This window comes from Papilio machaon, chromosome 3 (assembly GCF_912999745.1).
Source record: "Papilio machaon chromosome 3, ilPapMach1.1, whole genome shotgun sequence".
NCBI classification, from domain to species: Eukaryota; Metazoa; Arthropoda; class Insecta; order Lepidoptera; family Papilionidae; genus Papilio; species Papilio machaon.
This window is the reverse complement of record NC_059988.1, coordinates 283,159-298,264: the sequence shown is the minus strand read 5'-3', so window position 1 is coordinate 298,264 and position 15,106 is coordinate 283,159. Positions and strand designations below refer to the sequence as shown.

Here is a 15,106-nt window from a genome sequence, read left to right as displayed (position 1 = left end):
AAAATTACCAATTACAAAAAAAAAATTCCAAAGGATTACAACTATTCATTGACATTGGATATTGTATGACATGGTACAGAAATCATTAATAAATATGGATACTCAAAACTTTTAGTAAGAAATAAAGTGCTAAGCTATTACATTACACAATAAACATTTTTTTTGCTATTGATAACTGACCAACAATATTTCAAGGAGTTGCTTTTTCTTAGTTATGCTATTTATTTTTATATAATAACTTTAACAAAAGCCACGACTTTAGTAGGTTTTATTTTTTCTTTTCAATTTTTATTTTTAATCTGTTTTTGTTCTACAAATTTTCAAGTAAAATGATCTTGATGAAATGATCCAAATCTTATAAAAACTTTAAAAAGCAACAAAATATCACATTCACCGATAAGATTTTAAACTAATAGAAATAAAGTTATAAAAATATATTTCATTAAAACGGGATTTTATAAAATTGACATCCTAACAACAATTTTAAAACGCATCTGTCTTTGTAATACCAAAATAATCTGATTTGGACCAATCAGAACAGACCACGAAAAGAGACGAAGGAAAGATGGATTGTAGCACTGTCAAATAATTAGTTTATTAGTTTATATTGCAACTGATTTGGTTTAATTTGTGATAAGCAGTGATCTAATTAAATTATAATGGACTACTTATTAAATGTAAACTGGAACAAAATAACTCCTTGCCTTGTATTATTAGTGCTAGAAGTAGTTTTAGATTGTAAGTTTACTTTTATTTTTATGATGAAGATAAGTTATTTTGAAATGTGTGGGACGTGTTTTGAAATGTTTTTGTGGTGAAGTTTCAGAATGCGCTTCGCAAGCTGAGGTCAATAAGCACCTGGAGCTGGGGAGAGATTTCTTGGCTCGTGGTCAGCTCTCAGACGCTCTGACACATTATCATGCGGCTGTCGGTCAGTATGTCATATTACTAATGCCATCCTTTTCAATCCTCTATATAATATCCTTTGTACTACTTGTAATAATTCAACAATTCAAGGTTAAACCTGAAAGTATACTTTAAAAAATAAACCAACAATTATCAAGTTTTCTGAGTCGTTTTAAAATATTTACTAACTTTGTGTAAATCACTGGACATTATCATTACGTATTTTTGCATATTATATAGATTTCCATGCAAAAAATCAACTATGATATTTCACACACATTAAATATTTTGTATGATCATATATTTTAAGTACGTATTTGTATTCTGTCCACATAATATGTAACATTTTTGTTTTAGTTTTATTGTTATCTTATCAAACCTTCATTGAGCATAAAGTGGGAGATATGATGCAACATATATATATATATTTTATATTACAGAGGGCGACCCAAACAACTACCTCACATATTTTAAAAGAGGCACAGTTTATTATGCATTGGGTAAAGCTAAATTTGCTCTTCAAGACTTTACTAAGGTATGTTGAAAATATTACTTTCATTTTTCTTTGCAGTGATTTAAATAAAACTTTTTAATGGAATAAAGTGTTCTTTTCTAATGAATAAATAATGTATTTTCTTATTGGTTTTATATTTTCCAGGTTTTGGAGCTGAAGCCAGATTTTACGTCGGCTCGGTTACACAGAGCCAATGTATATGTTAAGTTAGCAAAGTATTATGATGCTAAGGAGGATTATTTACAAGTTGTAAGTGTTTCTAATCATCATATTAAACTAAGAAAACTATGCAGTACACTCAGTGTCTACATCGTAGTGTCTCTTTATGAACATTACTATTTTTTATTCTATACAATTGTAAATAGAACTTACATTAATGTCGGGTTTATTCTTACCTTAAAAGAATTGATTTATTTTTTATGCATAAAAGTACAAATTTTATGTGCAAAATGTTGTGTAATATCACAAAATTACCAGGATTTTTGTAACAATTCATGCATAAAAGTATTAGTGTAAATATTTTATAAAGTTTTTTTTTTATCTGTGATAGATTTTTTACAATTATGAAAATAATGTGCAGAGTTTCAATGAACATTTGAATATATAGAAATGTACAAGTTATATAAATTTTCAGATTATTATTATTATTACTTAACAGATTACAATTATATAAAGTGATTAAATTATATTGTAACAGTACCACATTATTTGCTATTTCATTATAGTTATTACTACAACTAAATACACAAGAATACACCAAAATTTAAACTCAACTTGTGTTACTTATGAACAAGAAAACCAAATTTTTTTGCTAAATATAGTGACCTCTATCTTTCAATATCTTTTAGTTTTAACTCAGTGCTATAGTAATAAACAATGTAATATGTCAGACATATAGTGAGCCATACAATGAAGAAGCGGTGAACCAGTACCATGCCATGGATGGGCTGGCGGAGGACTTGCGGCTGGCGGAGGCGTACTACCGCGGCGGGGACATGCGTGCGACCGCCGACCTCGCCACCAGGCTGCTGGAGCTCTCCCCCTGGGCCGCTCAACTCAGGCAGCTCCGGGCAGAGTGCTATATCGCAATGGTGAGTACAATACACTAGGTCGATAAATGATAGAGAAATACTGAAAATGTGATCTTAATTTGATATGTGTTATGTTTGTGTGTTTGCAGAACGACTTGTTTTCAGCAGTGTCGGACATCAGGTCAGTGAACCGCTTGCAGCAGGACAGTACTGACGGGTACTATCGCCTCGCCACGCTGCTCTACCAGCTGGGACATGTCAGCGATGCACTCAAGGTAACATTATGTTTTAATGTGACAAGTTTAATATAGTTATTCTTAGGGCATACAATCATTGGATGTGTTCCTGAGGTGTAATCATAAGTGTACAATTGCAGGAGGTCCGCGAGTGTCTGAAGCTGGATCCGGAGCACAAGAAGTGCTTCCCGTTCTACAAGAAGGTGCGGCAAGTGGACAAGCTGGTATCGGGGTGCGAGGAGGCGAGCGAGGCGCGCCAGTACTCGCGCTGCATCGACAACGCCAACAAGTTGCTCAACATTGAACAGGAGGTTACACTTGTCGTCTTCGAGGCCAACCGGTGGCTCTGCCACTGCTACTCCAAGGTATTCCATCAACATTCTAACTTTATCTTAACTTGTGTTTAGTTGTGAGTGCATAGTTGTGCCTCGTCTAAGTCCCTGTCCCTGTCTTCAAAGTTGTGCCCCGCTTCCAAAGTTGTGTCCCGCTTCCAAAGTTGTATCCCGCCCCCAAATTTATGTCCCGCCCTCAAAGTTGTGCCCCGCTTACAAAGTTGTGTCCCGCTTCCAAAGTTGTGTCCCGCCTACAAAGTTGTGTCTCGCTTCCAAAGTTGTGTCCCGCCTACAAAGTTGTGTCCCGCTTCCAAAGTTGTGTCCCGCCTACAAAGTTGTGTCCCGCTTCCAAAGTTGTGTCCCGCCTACAAAGTTGTGTCCCGCTTCCAAAGTTGTGTCCCGCCTACAAAGTTGTGTCCCGCTTCCAAAGTTGTGTCCCGCCTACAAAGTTGTGTCCCGCTTCCAAAGTTGTGTCCCGCCTACAAAGTTGTGTCCCGCTTCCAAAGTTGTGTCCCGCCTACAAAGTTGTGTCCCGCTTCCAAAGTTGTATCCCGCCCCCAAATTTATGTCCCGCCCTCAAAGTTGTGCCCCGCTTACAAAGTTGTGTCCCGCTTCCAAAGTTGTGTCCCGCCTACAAAGTTGTGTCTCGCTTCCAAAGTTGTGTCCCGCCTACAAAGTTGTGTCCCGCTTCCAAAGTTGTGTCCCGCCTACAAAGTTGTGTCCCGCTTCCAAAGTTGTGTCCCGCCTACAAAGTTGTGTCCCGCTTCCAAAGTTGTGTCCCGCCTACAAAGTTGTGTCCCGCCTACAAAGTTGTGTCCCGCTTCCAAAGTTGTGTCCCGCCTACAAAGTTGTGTCCCGCTTCCAAAGTTGTGTCCCGCCTACAAAGTTGTGTCCCGCCTACAAAGTTGTGTCCCGCTTCCAAAGTTGTGTCCCGCCTACAAAGTTGTGTCCCGCTTCCAAAGTTGTGTCCCGCCCTTAAAGTTGTGCCCCGCTTACAAAGTTGTGTCCCGCTCCCAAAGTTGTGCTCCGCTCCCAAAGTTGTGCTCCGCCGCGAATTCTTATCGTTTATTATTAGTCCAAGGTTATATTGTGGATGTATGTATTATAAATGTATGTATGTATGTCAGGACGAGCAGTACACGGAGGCAGTGGCTGCATGCGGGGCCGCGCTGGCGCTGCAGAAGGAGGCGCGGGTGTTGTGCGACCGCGCTGATGCACTGCTCGGTCTTGAGATGTACGATGATGGTGAGCACTGTGATGTTTACACTGACGTAACATTTCTTAAACAAATCTTATGTTTTCATACAAGTTTTTGGTCAATGGAAACCTACAATAAAGCAGGACATGACAATTTACTGATATTCAATTTTATTCCAGCGATCCAGTCATACAAGCAGGCGTTGGAGCTGGAGGAGGGTCTGCAGCGTGCCAAGGATGGCCTCAGCCGTGCACAGAAGCTGCAGAAGCAGTCAGAACAGCGAGATTACTACAAGATATTGGGTGTTAAGAGGTACCTCTACCCACTCTTTGCATATACAATATTACATTCACTCTACTTGCCAACAACAAAACCAAATATTTTACTTTAAAGCAACAAATTTAATTAAAAAGGAAAAAAACTTGTGAGCCGTCATGGGACGCCTGGCAGATGTGAAACATCGTGTGTGTACAAGTAATATGCATAAAATATTAAATAAATAAATGAATAAATGAATGAATGAACGAATGAACGCATGAACGAATGAGCGAATGAATGAACGAATGAATGAATGAAGGAAGGAAGGAATGAAGGCATGAATGAATGAATGAACGAATGAGCGAATGAAGGAAGGAATAATGAATGAATAAATAATAATAATAATAAATATTATTAAAATTATATATATATGTATATCTCAGTATAGCTTGGCGACCCGTCGCCACGGCAAGCGTCGCCACGCAAACGATTCGGTTTACAATTGATCCTATAGATGTTTCACATCAAAAAAAATTGTTAGACATTTTAGGATAAAAATCTTTTTCTCTTTTATTTATGTATGTATATGTTTGTATGTAACAGATCAGCGAGTAAACAAGAGATAATAAAGGCGTATCGCAAAGCTGCACAGAAATGGCATCCAGACAACTACCACGGTGATGATAAGAAGATTGCTGAGAAGAAATTCATTGATGTCGCAGCAGCCAAAGAGGTCAGTGCTCCTACAGTAAAGGACTTATGTTCACTAGTTATAGTACATTTCTTCATCATCATCAGCTCACATCCCCACTGAGGTGCTCGGAGCCTACCTTAAGTTAGGCGTGACTAGACCAAAGTCAACCACAGCCAAGTGCGGGTTGACTTCACACATATCATTAAATTTCTTCAACTTTCTTCACTGTGAGAATGTCATATAAATATCGACGGAAGAAAGCGATTTTGTCGTATCTCAAAATATCTAGTTTTAAACCAGAGCCAAAAAAACTATTTCAAAAAATCATAACTCCTAAATTAAAAAAGATAGGAAGTTGAACTTTGGAACATATTATTTCTATCAATCTAAATGTTATTTGATACCGTTAATTGGAATGTCTTAAACTTACTACTTCATTGATTTTTTACTAGTTACAGCATGCAGCAGATGTTAACTTATTTGGGCCAATTTTCGAGATACGACATTTCTGCTTTCTGCCGTCGATATGTAAATCTAAAATCAAAAAACACATTGATACATGGCGGGATTCGAATCTAGGACTTGTAGATTGTAAGTCAAGTGCTTAACCCCTGAGCCACCGACACTCAATAAGTACATTTCTTAAATAACTGTTAATAAACTAATTCCTTAGTTGGATTTGTTAATAGAAATCTACAATCGAGGTATTTAAGAATCGAGTGTCGTAGTATTTATATATATGTTATATGCAGGTGTTGACGGACCCTGAGAAGCGAGCGCAGTTTGATGCGGGCTCAGATCCGCTGGATCCTGAATCCCAGAGACAACAGAACTTCCAGCACGGCAGTCCCTTCCACCACTTCCAGCACGGCAGCCCCTTCCAATTCAAGTTCCACTTCAACTGATCACCTTCCATGTAGAGTTCCATTTAGACTGAGTCGTTAATAACAAATTATTTGAGATTCATTTCAAATGAGTTCCATTCGAGTTCAAGTTTCATTTCAAATGAGTTCATTATAGTTCAAATTTAATTTACAGTTCAACTTAATACAATTTTTAAACAGTTATTAATGTAGCAATAACTTATATGATGGATATAAATCTATGGATCCTATGTATTAAGGGCAGAGTAACAAATTTATTATTTTTTACTTTTTTTTTTCAGTTAAAAGCTACCTCTTATTTCAAATAATAATATGTACTAAACAAAACACACATTAATTGTTGTAATTGTTTTTTTTTTTTTTTTTGTTACCTTTCATATAATGTTGTTAGTTTTCACATTGGCCCTTATTCTTAGAAGTCATAGAAATGTTTATTATACATTGTGATCCTAGTCTAGAACAGTCTACAGCTTGCATTGTATGAGCCGCGTGCCTTTCTCCATACATTATCATTATTTTATGTATATTTTATATATTGTATATACTATACTAGGAATTGTTGTCACGCTAATTGATTGCTAATTTTTTTTTCTAAATAATGTACTGATAGCGATTGTTGTATAAAATATTGTAAAGATATACGATTTTATATCTCGTTATGTCTTAAATATCACAAACAAGAAATAAAAAAAAAATATCAGTTTTTTTTTAATTTTTTGTTTGTAATTTATAAAATTCATATAAAATGAAATTTTTGTTTTTAACACTTTATCAGAATGAGTGTGATTTTTTTTAAATCAAGATTTTTAATTGATTTAATTTAAATAACTGTAAATGTGTTAAATTTTCCTGTAATTCTCCAACTTGTTGTAGAAAAGTTTAAAATCAATTTGGTATTTTATAAACTGACGCAAATAGTTTTAAAATCATCAAAAAATATTTTGATTTGATTTTTTTAAGGCATATTTTGTAAAATAATTGTTTTGTGAATTTTTATGTAATTTATTTCAATTATTTAATTTTTCAGTCAATTAATATAAAAAAAACATGTTATTTTGTGTACATTCAGTACAAAATATAGAAAATTTCAAGTCATTTTGTTTGTTTGTGGATTTGTGTGATTATTAATACAATGTTTTTTTTTTAAATTTAGCTTCAACAAACGCTAACGAAGATTAAAAACTGCGAATATATTTATTTATTATTAAATATTTATCGCCTAGTCTCAAAAAGTATCGAGTTTTTTGGCGTTACAGTACTTTTTTTGTACATTTTTGTAGATTATTTGTCAAATAGAATGAGGCCGATGTGGTTTTTGATCAAATTATCCGTCTCATATGAATCTTAACATGTTAAAAATTACCTCGACCTCATTCTTTTGAGGTTCACTTTGATACTTAAGTTATTTGTTGGAACTCTTACAAAATAACTTGACTGAATAGTATCTGGTATTTGAGTTGGCACGTTAAGTACAAGAGAACTCTTGTTCTCGACGTGCCAACTTAAATGCTAGGTACTATATGTACTTTTCAGATAAAGAAGTTAGTTTTTATGAGTCATTGTGATGTTGCTGAAGTAGGAGAGTGCTCTGTTAATAAGGTTGGTGGTTTTTAACCTCAAATAAGGATTTTTATGATGAAATTTGATGTATAAAAGTCTGAATTTGAAGTTATTAGCGAAGTAGACTTGAGCGAGTACTCGCCTGTGGCCGTCACTTGCACACAACTAAAATGTATTTATTTTGAATAAGTTATTTTGTTGTGATTCTTATCTAACTTTGTAAATATTATAGAATTATAAGCTATTACAAAACACGTGTTTTCTTTTATTTTTATTGATATTTCAGTCTTTATTAGAATTACACAACACAAATTATTTCACAACTAGTTAAATTGTCAGTTAAATAATTTACATACACTTACATTGTTAACTTAATATTCTTTGAATTCTAAATTCTTAATATAGTAATATTACTCTATACACAATACACAAATAATCCCGAAGACTTCGTACAATTTTCCACGGTTGTATTGGAGTTTCTGCTGAAGTTTACGATCTTTGAAGTAATATTGTCTTTCTCTCCAAATATGTATGAAGCAGGCGGATTTAAACCCTTTTTCCACGACTATGATAAATTAACAATATTTACTATAACTTTAACACAGACGCGTTTTATGTTAATCATTGTTCCAGAAGATTTTTATATCTTTTTTCTCGTCCGATGATTTAAGAATCCTAGCGGCCCTTTGTATGTCGTTGCCGAGCTTCTCTTTGTCCTCCTCCTTCTGGCAGACGTAGCGATGTCGCAGCGCGCAGTCCCGCCCGCGGTACACGTAGGTGCCGCCGGCGGGGTCGTGCGCTAGCGCCAGGCACCTCCCCTCGCCCACGATGCTGGTGCCGTTGGTGTCGTTGGTGCCGTTGCCCTCCACAGGCCGCGCAGAGTGCGACCAAATCCACAGCAGCCCAGGGTTTAAACCACCCGTCCAGAAATCGTCACCTGGATTATTTTCAAATATTTAGGTCATAAAAATCAACCCATAATAAAGTAAAAGTTTATTCTTGAGTTACTTTACGTACCTCTGAGATGTTTGTCGGCGAGCACTGCTGCGAGCAGTTGTCGCTTAGCGGCGGGGTCGGGCAACTCGAGCAGCGCAGCACGCAGCTTGCGGCACGCCAAGTTGGCGCCCTTCCAGTCCAGCGCCTGCGCCGACCAGTGATAGCAGCCGCCGCCCACGCGCGTGAAGTTAGCCGCGCATGGCTCTAAAACAAGAATACGGCTTTGTCACACTCGCTCAATATACGAGTAGAGGTGACTTATGCACAGTGGCGAGTATACTAGTCATACCCGGCTTGGCGTCGACGCCGGCGACCAGATAGTGCACGTTCTCCTCCATCCTGCGCAGACGCTTCTCCATGAGGTCGACGCGGTAGACCAGCTTCTCGATGGCTCCCAGCAGGTAGAGGTCGGTCTCGGAGACCTGCTTGCGCTGCGGCGCATCCACGCGGTCCGCCGCCGGCCGCTCCGGCCGCTGCGGACGGTAGTTCGGCGGCGGCACCGGCTGTGACACACATACACAACTCATGACCGAGTCTGGACTATCAGTTACACTAAACAACTAAATTTATTATTCTTTTCCAGTAGCCAAAATTTCTTCTATTTTTTTTTATTTCCCGTACTCACGTAGCTAGGCCTGAAAGTGTCGTATGTGTTGGGCCGGTTCACAATCTTGCCGCCCGCAGCGGGGGGCTCCCACTCGTTGTAGTTGTGGGGTGGTCGCAGGGGGCCGGGAGGAGGAGGAGGCATGCCTCCGCCTGGTGCGCGTGGCGGGTAGGCGTGAAAGGCCAAGTCTTCGTAATTTCCGGGGGGACCACCCGGCCTCGGCGGCCCCGAGGGCGGGCTTCCGTGAGGTCCGGGGGACTTGTGGTCATCCGGCGGACCGTGCGGCGGGGGAGGTGGTGGCGGGGGCATTAGGGGCCCGTCGATGCGCTCAGAAACGTAGTAACCGTTTGTCAGCGCCATGATGCGTCCTGAAGACAATATATACGTACAAACATACATTTTACCTTATAAAAATAAATGTTGAGAAGCCAGCAACTGAATAATAATCTCTTTTATAACTGAATTGTCAAGTAACAAGTACAACTACTTTAAATTCCATCAATCTAATGGTTTGTAACAATCGATATCCCTACCTTGCCTGTCGTTATAGGGGGGCGCGGAGAGGGCCCACTCTTCGAGCAGCGCGGACCAGGGCCCCGGTGCCCCCGCGTCCAACGGGCATATCTCCAACGTCGAGTTGTTGGCGCTCACGCCGGTCGCACACACCAGCGCCACCCAGAGGCACGCCGCTACAAGTACCGCCATCTGAATTCACAAAATCGTAGGTTCTAGACCAACATTGCCCGACTTTCGATACAAATCTGCTCTGCTCTCCACCCAGGTCTGTGTTTACCGGACGGAAACGCACCTTAAGTGTAAATGGAAGAAAATAAGTATGCATTAAAATTAAAATAATAAGAAATTCAAGTAGTATTTAATGCTTCACTTTCGCGCAGATCACAAACATCTTAGGCCGTCGTTTCACTAACTTTCGCCGTTTTCACACAGCACGTTTATAATACCTTTACATATTCGCTTCTGACCAAAACCCAGTACGTTCACAGTAGATATATATAATATTGTTTATTGTTATGATAAGGTGGCTAACAAGCATAATTCCACCTAAATTTGTCGAAAAAGAGAAGCGACCGTGGCCCGTAGACAACCGCAATTGCACACTATTTGCCTTCCTTTAATCGACGGAGGAGGGGAAGCACAGAAAAAGGCTAGCACTCCTTACAATGCGTCGCCTCCTCCATAAAATCCACTTTCCCTTCCTCTAATAAATCCTTTCCCTATAAGAAAAGAGAGAGATAAACGACTAAAACTAGACCTTTGATGCGTAAATAATTGATCACAAATTATGAGGTAACAAAAATATTGAAGCGTGACCGTGAACGTAATGTCAGTCGCGGTTGCGACCGATGAGGTAACATCCACAGCAGCGACACCTAACAATTGATTGCACAATAATCAAACAACGCTGAAGGAATACATACGAAAGACCCGAACGTTAAACATTAGCAACTGGTTGACATTTTGCTATGAACCTCGGTATAGTAATTAGTTCCATTTGTGTCATGAAACTTTTGTCTATTATATTGTGCCATTGAGATGTAAAATTAAATCATGAGATAGAAAGGTGATGTGAGACATTTTTTTATTTGAGAATTAATGAGTAACGTTCGCAGCCCGGCTTTGTTTACAACACGTCCATGCGTCAGCGGAGGTTGCTACCATTGCGACGTATGACGCGCTCCTTACGTAAGGAGAAAGCGTGCGGCACACTTTGCTATATCCGTTTATTAATTGCAGAATCTTGGGGAAAATATAAAGGGTTTTTTTTATGTATATTATATGTATTTCTTAGCTACAAACTAATACGGTAAACAAACGCATGGATGTTGAAAAGGCGACGCAAATTGCCTGCATGAAATGGAAATTTACTTGAAATATTTAACGTATGAATGAGGACATTGTTCTATTTTGCTTTTGTCAATGTTGATATATACAAAATGTTTACGATACACTAATACTTTGTGGTTATATTCATATTTATTACTTAAAACTTTCTTGATCTTCATTTGTTTATTATAATATTGAAGGAAATTAACGTAACTTGTATTTAACATAATTATTAGCAACCGTTTCATCATCGTATTTTTCAGATTTATCCAGATCCAGACTTTAGACGTTACGAATTGCGCTGAAAATATAAAATGTCCAAACTAGTCAGATGATAATGATGATGATGACAAGCCATTTAGGATTGTATTTTTATAACATAAATTATCCACATATGTTACTTGAATTACTGTTTTTTACTTCAGCATCAAGATGTAAATGTTATAGGCGAAATAGGTACTACTGTAGGTATAATAGGACGGTAAAAATTTCGGACAAATACATTGTTTGCTTTTTATTTATTAAGATATAGACCGTATATAATTGTTGGGTAGAAATATTTCTGAGTTTCGCTTTGTGATGTAGTTTTTAATAGAGCCTGAATAAAACGGGTAGCTGACGAAGAACTTAAAATAAGAATCAAAACAGATAAGTTACATAAATTCGTGAAAAGATGTGTGAAACATCATCAGTCAGAGGAAGATTCAGATAACTGTAAGAATTACCAAGATTTAGTTGTTCGTTGTCAAAATGATGACATATAATATCAATAGAAGATATAGACATGTGGTGATAACAAAATGCCTACAAAGCACTCGATATTTTAAAAGATTGATTGACTTCCGCGATTGCTGTCTCTGAAATCGATCGAAACTTTGATATTGTAACATTTATTGACATAATATTGATACGTACAAATAGTTACGAACAAAATCACCTAATTAATAATTATCACCATATCGAAGAAAGTTTTAACACAAAATAATTAATAACAGATTTCTCGAGACTCTGTCGACAAAGACAAAATCTATGAGACTCATTGAATTTTGCACATATTATGTCATAGGCCTATTTTATTGTTTATTTACAAAACCTGTTAGTATTTTCCTATGATAACAATCTAAATATTCCAATTTGTTTTTTTTTGTTCCTGGCGATATGATAATTAAAAATGTATTCTAGAACAACTGATAACAGCAAATACTAATAAATTTAGAGCTACTGTGCTTGTCAATACACTCTATTTTTAGCCGACTTCAAAAAGAAGGAGGTTATCAATTCGAATGAATTTTTTTTTTTTTTTTTTATGTGTGTTACCGCGAATCTCCGTCCCTGGTGGTCCGATTTTGATAAAAATTATTTTAATCGAAAGGAAGTGCTTGCAGGTGGGTCCCATTTTTTTTGTTTTTTTTTTTTAAATAACTAGAAGACTAGTAGATTTTGAATATAGCTTCAAAATGTGTTGCGAAAATTAGGGACATTTTTGCTTTCAGCGCTTACGTAGGCTAAACTATAAGACCTACATCAAAATGATGTATGGCGAATTGTAGCTCTTTAAATGTGCTAAATAAAAGTCCGCGATAGCATATATCTATCTTTTATAGTTTTCTCACAATAACCATTTTTTTCTTTACGAAACATTAATTAAATTCATGCCCTATTTCCGACGCTATTATTCAAGTTCAGTATTAACCCTTATGTAAATAAACATGTTCATTATCAAGAGAATTTAATGTAGATTATATTTGCAATTGAAACTATATCATTCTGTCTAATAGTTTAGGAGATATCGTAAGAATAAAATTACGCGGAAACGAAAAATGCTACATCGCGTTACAATGAATAGCACAAATTTGCTTTCTGGGCTTACGTAGGTCAAACTATATGACTTACATAAAAATGATGTATGGAGTAATTATAGATCCTTAAATTTGCTAAATAACAGTCTTCGGTGGCATATATCTATCATCTATGGATGTCTCACAAAAACCATGTTATTGTGAACAAACTTCGATTAAAATGCACACGAAAAACAGCGTCGTAAGCTTACGGCGCTATTATATTATATTCGATATGAATCCTTATCCAAATAAATATGTTTGATGGTTAGAGTATTAAATGCAGATTACATTAGCCTTTAAACTATGTAATTCTGATCAATAGTTTGGAAGATATTAAATTATTAAAAACTACGCGCATTCGAAAAATTCTACGGCGGCGCGCGGCTGGACTAAATTAAAGGCACGCTACGATGTATTAGTTCGTTAATTTTCAATGTGTATACCGATTTTGATAATTATTTCATCGTTTAAAGGATAAGTGGTTATCTGGTGTATTCTAAATTAGTTTTTGAATTGAAGTACACACATATTAAATAGGAAAGTCCTTTTCTTTATTTCTTTCCTCATACGTATTAAGGAAATTTGTAATTGAACTTCAAATTCACTAAAAATTGTGAAATAAAACAAAAATTTTAAGAAAAAAAAATAGCCGACTTCAAAAAAAACAATCTCAAACAAAATGCACTCAAAAGTAACATAAAAAAAACAATTTCAAACAAAATGCATTCAAAAGTACCATAAAAAACCATCTCAAACAAAATGCACTCAAAAGTAACATAAAAAAACAATTTCAAACAAAATGCATTCAAAAGTACCATAAAAAACCATCTCAAACAAAATGCACTAAAAAGAAACAAAATAATGACATGAAAACTTCTTTCTTTCTTTCTTCTCTCTTTCAAAAACCCTCTAAACTCTAAAGAAAGTTCTCTTCTTTCTTGTAACATGTCTATATTGTATAATTATTGTTATTTTGGAGTCGGTTTCGGCCTAAGTAGGGACATAAACGTAAGTATGTCTCATACATCTCAAATATAAAATGTATAATATTATATTTACTTTGGCCGACACCGACTGCGAAATAACAATAATTATACAATATAGACATGTTACAAGAAAGAAGAGAACTTTCTTTAGAGTTTAGAGGGTTTTTGAAAGAGAGAAGAAAGAAAGAAAGAAGTTTTCATGTCATTATTTTGTTTCTTTTTAGTGCATTTTGTTTGAGATGGTTTTTTTATGTTACTTTTGAGTGCATTTTGTTTGAAATTGTTTTTTTATGTTACTTTTGAGTGCATTTTGTTTGAGATGGTTTTTTATGGTACTTTTGAATGCATTTTGTTTGAAATTGTTTTTTTTATGTTACTTTTGAGTGCATTTTGTTTGAGATTGTTTTTTTTGAAGTCGGCTATTTTTTTTCAATTCTCTTCAACACATAAATGTGTTCTGGAGGAAAGTAAAGGTTATGTGAGACTTGAGTCTTTGACTCTGTACGTTTTAAAACATTAGAGCATTAAAAAAAAATTGATAAACTTAAAATATTATTTCCATGTGTGATTTAAAAATAAAAGTAATGTTTTACAATTAAAAATATTTTAGTATACCAAATATTGTCGCAGAAAAATCTGTTTTGAATTTGTTTCAACTGATTAATATAACTGCTGTGTACTTATTAATGCTGAAATAAAATAAAATAGTCACAAACACTCACTGATAATAAATTCCGTGTGACTAAAAGCGCGTAAATTTCTTCGTAAACCACTTTTCCCGAGAACACAGACGGACAATAACCGTCACACACGACCGCTGGCGACTGACTGCAGCTGAGCTGAAAGTCAGTCAGTATTCAGTCGTGGTTTACAATCGCACGCTACGAGGGGATTGTTTTTATCTAAACTAAATGGTGATTGTTGTTCAGGTTGATTTGCATTTTTATAATGACTACCTCTTCTGTCCTAAAGTACAGGGAACATTTACTTTCCTATGCTTGAATTTTGGAAGTAATGATGTGACCGATGGTGAAAGTTCATTCATCACTATCATACTGAATTCCACCTAGGCCGGTACAAAATTTAATCTGACCTATTAGGATGATGTTTACTTACGTCGGATAGTCTGTAGTGCTTGTGACGTCATGGAACCGGGCGCAGAGTACAACGCGGCGTGAGAGTGCATATTGCGTAAGAACAACTTTCGTGCAAGGTCGGCTC

General features: G+C 36.4%; 2 protein-coding genes across 2 annotated transcripts; one reads left to right on the top strand and one right to left on the bottom strand.

Moving 5' to 3' along the window:
• The first annotated feature begins 551 nt into the window (after positions 1 to 551).
• LOC106716288 (dnaJ homolog subfamily C member 3) lies at positions 552 to 6,327 on the top strand. The gene is made up of 11 exons (XM_045686366.1): positions 552 to 738; positions 821 to 931; positions 1,347 to 1,441; positions 1,565 to 1,669; positions 2,311 to 2,511; positions 2,601 to 2,726; positions 2,828 to 3,052; positions 4,147 to 4,264; positions 4,397 to 4,529; positions 5,079 to 5,208; positions 5,922 to 6,327. The coding sequence occupies exons 1-11, from the start codon at positions 660 to 662 to the stop codon at positions 6,072 to 6,074; spliced, it is 1,476 nt and encodes a 491-aa protein (XP_045542322.1). The 5' UTR covers positions 552 to 659; the 3' UTR covers positions 6,075 to 6,327.
• Positions 6,328 to 8,065: 1,738 nt separating this feature from the next.
• On the bottom strand, positions 8,066 to 14,847 carry LOC106716282. Its single transcript, XM_014509765.2, has 6 exons — positions 14,608 to 14,847; positions 9,747 to 9,918; positions 9,235 to 9,581; positions 8,899 to 9,112; positions 8,631 to 8,813; positions 8,066 to 8,550 (listed from the first exon to the last, which is right to left on the bottom strand). The coding sequence occupies exons 2-6, from the start codon at positions 9,916 to 9,918 to the stop codon at positions 8,231 to 8,233; spliced, it is 1,236 nt and encodes a 411-aa protein (XP_014365251.2). The 5' UTR covers positions 14,608 to 14,847; the 3' UTR covers positions 8,066 to 8,230.
• Between the last annotated feature and the right edge of the window lie 259 nt (positions 14,848 to 15,106).

Coding starts and splice junctions, on each gene's coding strand:
- LOC106716288 (XM_045686366.1), top strand. CDS start 660: ATGGACTACTTATTAAATGTAAACTGGAACAAAATAACTCCTTGCCTT. Junction 2,512..2,600: donor CAGAGTGCTATATCGCAATG/GTGAGTACAATA, acceptor GTGTGTTTGCAG/AACGACTTGTTTTCAGCAGT. Junction 3,053..4,146: donor TCTGCCACTGCTACTCCAAG/GTATTCCATCAA, acceptor TATGTATGTCAG/GACGAGCAGTACACGGAGGC.
- LOC106716282 (XM_014509765.2), bottom strand. CDS start 9,918: ATGGCGGTACTTGTAGCGGCGTGCCTCTGGGTGGCGCTGGTGTGTGCG. Junction 9,113..9,234: donor ACACTTTCAGGCCTAGCTAC/GTGAGTACGGGA, acceptor TGTGTGTCACAG/CCGGTGCCGCCGCCGAACTA. Junction 8,551..8,630: donor CGCCGACAAACATCTCAGAG/GTACGTAAAGTA, acceptor AAAATAATCCAG/GTGACGATTTCTGGACGGGT.